Genomic DNA, 5,965 nt, shown 5'->3' with positions numbered 1-5,965 from the left:
GCTTCTGTGCCAGCTGACTGGGATAGAGCCCCGCCAGGCCAGTTTTGCACGGCCTTAATAACCAACGCATATTAGACGCCGCCTGGGTGCTAGTGGTCTCGGTAGGGACTGTGCAGCATTACCTGCTCTCATTCGAATGTGGGAGATGGGCCTTGACACAAAGCACAACACCTTCATTTGCTACGAAGGAGAAAGAAGTGACTTTCATACTCCATCTGAACAATCACGAGGAACTAGATGAGCAAGAGGGGGAAGGGGGATATTAAGCAGTTAGCAATGCTCATGCAAAGGCCTGGAAGTGGATGGGGGCTTGGTCAGTGCCAGGCAATGAAAGGCTGGTAGAGCAGGAGCCTGGGGGACCTGTGGAGAGAGGCAGGGTATGAAGCTGGCCAGGGTGCAGGACATTTGTCCTACTCTGCTTTGAACTGATGGGCATATCCTCTGAAGTCAGAGAAGAATTCTATGATGGAGATGCAGGCTTCCATGGTAACTGAAGACATGCATGGGTGAGTGAAAATAATTACGCTAACTAATGCTTATCTCATATTTGCTATTTGACATCATTTAAAATAGGAACTCCTGTGGGATCTCAGGATCCCATAAGGTCTGTGCAATTATTACCCATAATTTTGCAAATAAGGAAACGAATTCTATGGACACTGTTTATGAATGTGAAACCAGGAGCACGGAGCCTTGAGGAATTCAACGTGTAAAGGCCAGTGGGTGAATGAGCCTTCAGGAAGGCAGACCAGTGTTGCTTTACTGGATCTTAAGGATCAGCGAGTCCAGTGTCCAGCCCCTTTGCAGAGAGAACTGTCCCAAGTTTAATCAAATTTAGTCCGACGCCAAGAAAAAAACTACAAAACCCACCAGCCCTTAGTTCAAAAAGGGCCTCAGCATGGGAACAGTCCTTTTGAGGAATGTTGGGAAATGTAGTTTATTCTCTACTGAAGCTCTTCCACTGAATTACCTCGGGGACCCTGGAGTAGCAGAAACTGTCACTTCACACAGAACCTGAGACACTGCTCATTACAAATCGAAAGGCTTTATTCCTTAAATAAACCAACACTTAAAAAATATAAATAGTTACTAACACACAAACTACTTGGTCTTAGCCACGCCTCCCACTGAGGCCCAGGCAGGGAGAGGGACAGGCCCAGGCAGGGGAGGGAGCGGGTGTGACCACTGCTGGGCTCAAGGGCATGGCCTGGATGGAGGTGGATGGCTCAGTCAGGGTAGGGACAGGTACGGGGCCCAGGGAAGAAGGTGGGCTCCCAAGGCGTGCCCAGGCCCTGGCCCGGGCAGCAGGGGTGAGGCAGGGGCTCAGCTCCTCCTGGGCCCGGGCGATGCGGCGGGCGAAGCGGCTGCGATCCCGAGCGAGTTGTTCCCAGGGGCCTCGGCGGGCAGCCCGGGCTGGCCCTGCCCAGACAGCCAGGATGTGGACGGAGACCTTCTCTGAGAAGCGCACCTGGGGGCAGACAGGCGCAGAGAGGCAGGCACAAAAGGCAGGCAGGGAGAGAGAAGAAAAAAAAAACTAGTTATACAAAGATGCTACCCAGTAGTCACGCGCCTGCCACCGGATTTTCCCGTCTGAGTCACTGAAGGGAGAGGTGGGTCCCTGGGGCTGAGCCTCAGCTGCTGCTGTTCCCCGCAGGGAGCCCAGGGGCCCAGCCTCTTGCAAAGGATTGCTCCAGCTCAGACAGTCCTCCCGACAGAGATCACATGCAACCCCCTGCAACACACAGGGGACCCGGGAGTCCCAGCCGCCAGCCCCTCCCCCCAGACCCAGGGGTTTCAGCTCCCAGACCCCCCTCTTCCCTAAGACTAAAGGATCAGCACCCACCTTTCTGGCCTTTAGAGGAGTCTCAGGGCCCGGATTCCGGGTTGGGGTTTTTGAGGACTTGAGCCGCCTCTGCAGTCGGAGGGGTAGCCTGGGAGGAGCCCAGGGTGGTGGTGGCTTTTCTCCAGGCAAATAGATGGCCACTGGGAAGGGGCGGGGCTCAGTCTTTCCCCATTCCTCAGCAGCTCCCTTTCGCCCTGTATCCTCTCCAGGTTTATATATCCGGGTCCTGAGAAGGGTAGTCTGGGCCTGGAGAGAGGGCCCCAGCTCTGAGTCAGCAACTTCTCCTCCCTCAGCTGCTTCTGAATCATCCTTATCAGCATTCTCCTCCTCCTCTGTGTCCTCTCCTGGGTGATAAACCCAGGCCCTCAGGAAGGCACTCGTGGGTGGGATCGAAGAGGGACCCTCAGCTTCTCCCTCTTCCTCAGCTCCTCCTGCATCACTGTCCTCATCCTCCTCTGTGTCTTCTCCTGGGTGATACACCCAGGCCCTCAGGAAGGCACTTGTGGGTGGGATGGAAGAGGGACCCTCAGCTTCTCCCTCTTCCTCAGCTCCTCCTGAATCACTGTCTTCATCTTCCTCGTCCTCATCCTCTGTGTCCTCTCCGGGGTGATATACCCGGGCCCTTAGGAAGGCACTTGTGGGTGGGATGGAAGAGGGACCCTCAGCTTCTCCCTCTTCCTCAGCTCCTCCTGAATCACTGTCCTCATCCTCCTCTGTGTCCTCTCCTGGGTGATACACCCAGGCCCTGAGGAAGGCACTTGTGGGTGGGATGGAAGAGGGACCCTCAGCTTCTCCCTCTTCCTCAGCTCCTCCTGAATCACTGTCCTCATCCTCCGTGTCCTCTCCTGGGTGATACACCCAGGCCCTCAGGTAGGCACTCGTGGGTGGGATGGAAGAGGGACCCTCAGCTTCTCCCTCTTCCTCAACTCCTCCTGAATCACTGTCCTCATCCTCCTCTGTGTCCTCTCCTGGGTGATACACCCAAGCCCTGAGGAAGGCACTTGTGGGTGGGATGGAAGAGGGACCCTCAGCTTCTCCCTCTTCCTCAGCTCCTCCTGAATCACTGTCTTCATCTTCCTTGTCATCATCCTCTGTGTCCTCTCCGGGGTGATATACCCGGGCCCTTAGGAAGGCAATTGTAGGTAAGATGGAAGAGGGATCCTCAGCTCCTCCCTCTTTCTCAGCTGCCCTGGAAGCATTGTCTTCATCCTCTTCTTTATCTTCTTCCTCTGGGTTTTCACTGAGTTGATACTCCCAGGCCCTGAGCAAGGACCTCTGGACTAGAATCGAGGAGTGTGGCTCTGGGTCAGCATCTCCTTTCTCAGTGGCTTCATTTACCTTTTCATCCTTCCCCGCTTTATACTCCTCTCTTGAACCATTCTCCCAGGCCCTGGGGTTAGACCCTGAAGATGAGAGGGATATGGAGGGTTCCATTTTCTTTGTTCTTCTTTCCTCAGTGTCTCTTTGCTTTTCATCTTTCTTCTCCTCTTTTACCTCCCCTGGACAACACACCCAAGCACTTGGCTTGGAGTCTGAAGGTAAGCAGGCAGTAGAGGTCCCAACAGCTCCTTTCTTTACAGTTTCTCCATCCTCATCCTCTGTTTCCTCCACCCCTGGACAACACTCCCAGGGCCTGGGGTCTGGTGATGGAGAATGATAAAAGGCCTTGGTCATTTCTTTGTCTTCAGCAACTCCATCATCTTCCGTTGCTTCTTCATCTTCCTCCTTCACAGGAGGATACAGCAGGGTTACCATCAGAGGGTCAGGGGACAGGGGAGAAGGCTGGCCAACTGTAAGTTTACTTTCCTGTTCTCTAGCGACACTGGTTGCTTCCTCCTCACCGTACTCTGCATCTTCATCATCGGAAAGCCCCCAGGTTTCAAGAAAATCGGCAGCCTTCGAGTCAGGGCAGGCCCCCCAGTCTGCTTCTCCATTCTCCTCAGCTACACCACTGTCTTCTGTCTGGGGGTTCCTGCCCCAGGGGGCACGGTGGGCGGCCAGAGAAACCTCAGCTTCTCCCTTGAGGCCAGCTCCCACCTGGTCGGCTCCTGTTACTGCTTCCACCAGCCAGGGCTCTGGGTGTCCTGGGCTCCTCAGGCGGCTCCAGGCCCGGCTGAGAAGGCCCATCAGTGGGGACAGGAGGAAGAAGGGGTGAGCATCCCTCCAGGGGACGGCCTGCCGTGGGCCTTGGTTTGGGGCCATATTTCTGGGCTGGCAAAAGGAGAGAAAAAAAGGGAACAAAGTTTAGGAGCCATTTAGGGGATGGAATTAGGGCACTGACTGTGAGTCATAGCCAGGGAAATAGTAACACAAATAGCAACAGGAGAATTCCTGCCACAAATTCCTTTGTGATTCTGGCCACGCCCATCTCTGTCCCCTCAGTCCCTTCCCTCTCCTCACGTCATCCCCAGGAGGCTGGGTATCCAGTTCTCTCCTTCCTTAGGCCCAAGAGTCCACCCCATCCCCACCGCCTCTTCCTTCAGAGCCGGAAAAGAAAAAGGGTCGTCCCTTGGTCCCCTTGAGGACAAAGTCCTAGTCCCTAGTCCTCTCGTTTCCTTAAAGTTTGACAAGTGTCCACCACCCACCTCCCTTGGAGACTGAAAACCCTGGACCCCGAGATGGGTCCTTTACTGGGAAGCCGAGTCTGCCTCTCAGCTCCCAGGTCCAGGCCTCCAGACTCCCAACCCTTCCCCCAGCTGCCTGCCAGGCGTCCCGAGCGCTCACCCACAGGCTGCTGCTGCGCGTCACCCCGGGGGCAGGAGCGCCGGCGCGGGCTGCCAGGAGCGATCGCAGGTCCGGGCGGCTCGGGAAGCCGGCGCTTTCATCTCGCGCTCAGGCGTCGGACTCGGGGATCTCCAGCTGCCGCAAGCGCGGTGGCGACAAACGCGTGCGGGGTCGGGCAGCGCGACTGAGGAAAACAAGCTGGCTGACGAGAAGAGGCGCTGGGCCAGCACACAGACAGCGAGGCTTTTATAGTCCATCGTGCGCCCGGACGTGCTGACGTCAGACGCAGAGGCGGGGTTTCGGAAAGTCCACGCGAGGAACGGGAAGAGAAACCTTGAGCGAGACCTGGCGGAGAGTCCCGGGCCGTGTGCGTCACCACGGCGCTGCCGGGGTGGCCACGCCCCCAGCGAGCGCGCTGTCAATCAAAGGCGTAAAGCGCGCGGGCCGGTCGCTTGGGCGCGTGCGCGCCTTCCCGCCGGGCTTTAACGCGGTCTGGGTTCGGCACCCGCGCGGCGGCCTGCGTGTTCCCGGGTGTGGGCGCCCATGACCGCTCCCATTTCACAGACGAGCAAACTGACACTGCCTGGGCAGTGTCCACAGCTGAATCCGGATTTATTCCAAACGAGAAGGAGAACGGGCAGCCCTGGAAAGGCAGGCGCTTGGGGTTGCTGGCTGCTTTCTTCTCAGTGACTGTAACAGCGCTGGCACCTAGTAGGTGCTCAGTAAATATATATGTAGCCTTGCACGAGGCTCACCTTCCGGATTTCACCCACTTCAAACTAAAGGCAAAACCCCGCTTCCAGAAACTGGAATTCCAACTGGGTGGCACCAGCTGAGCCTCGGGGTGAGGGTTGGGAGTGATTTCTGTCACAAGTCCCAGGCCCAGGGACCCAATGCCCTAGCCCTGCTCCCCTGCCTGGTCCAAATCCTGCCTCCCACCTGAGGGCATAGTCCTTGGTCTAGACCAGAATTCTCACCCTCATCTGAGGTGCAGATTTGACCCCTTAGACCCGAGTGCGGGAGTCCAGGCCACCCCCTCCTCCCCGGGGGACCTGGACAAGTTGTCCTCGGGCCCCATTCGATCAAAGCCACACTTGCAGGTCCCGGGTTCCATTCACAACCCAGCCGTCCTGAGTCCTCGCTGGCACCCTGGAGTCTCCACCCCAGGAGTCGGAGCCCCCACCCCTTACGAGATGCCAGCCCCCTCCCATCAGTCGGCCCACTGGGACCCTAGAGTCCAAGCCCTCTCCAGATATTTAGTAGGACTCCCTGCCTCAGCCCTAACGGGACCAAGGCTCTCAGGGTCCCTCTGGGACCCGGGGGTTGGAGTCCCCAGCCCCTCCCCTCAGCTGTGGGGACAGCTGAGCCAAGGGTCAGGCTGGGGAGGCCAGAAGGGCG

The 5,965-nt window shown here is 57.2% G+C and overlaps 1 protein-coding gene across 1 annotated transcript; it reads right to left on the bottom strand.

Annotated features, from left to right (window-relative positions):
• Positions 1-1,026: 1,026 nt before the first annotated feature.
• On the bottom strand, positions 1,027-5,812 carry PPP1R15A (protein phosphatase 1 regulatory subunit 15A). Its single transcript, XM_004448116.5, has 3 exons — positions 4,568-5,812; positions 1,844-4,054; positions 1,027-1,468 (listed from the first exon to the last, which is right to left on the bottom strand). The coding sequence occupies exons 2-3, from the start codon at positions 4,043-4,045 to the stop codon at positions 1,112-1,114; spliced, it is 2,559 nt and encodes an 852-aa protein (XP_004448173.2). The 5' UTR covers positions 4,046-4,054; positions 4,568-5,812; the 3' UTR covers positions 1,027-1,111.
• Between the last annotated feature and the right edge of the window lie 153 nt (positions 5,813-5,965).

This window comes from Dasypus novemcinctus, chromosome 18, assembly GCF_030445035.2.
Source record: "Dasypus novemcinctus isolate mDasNov1 chromosome 18, mDasNov1.1.hap2, whole genome shotgun sequence".
Lineage (NCBI taxonomy): Eukaryota > Metazoa > Chordata > Mammalia > Cingulata > Dasypodidae > Dasypus > Dasypus novemcinctus.
Note: the sequence above shows the minus strand (reverse complement) of the source record. Positions and strands in the feature narration are given on the sequence as shown.

Excerpts from the sequence above, each read along its gene's own strand:
- PPP1R15A (XM_004448116.5), bottom strand. The coding sequence starts at position 4,045 with ATGGCCCCAAACCAAGGCCCACGGCAGGCCGTCCCCTGGAGGGATGCT. Across the intron at positions 1,469-1,843 it reads CTCCTCTAAAGGCCAGAAAG|GTGCGCTTCTCAGAGAAGGT; the intron begins GTGGGTGCTGAT and ends GTCTGCCCCCAG.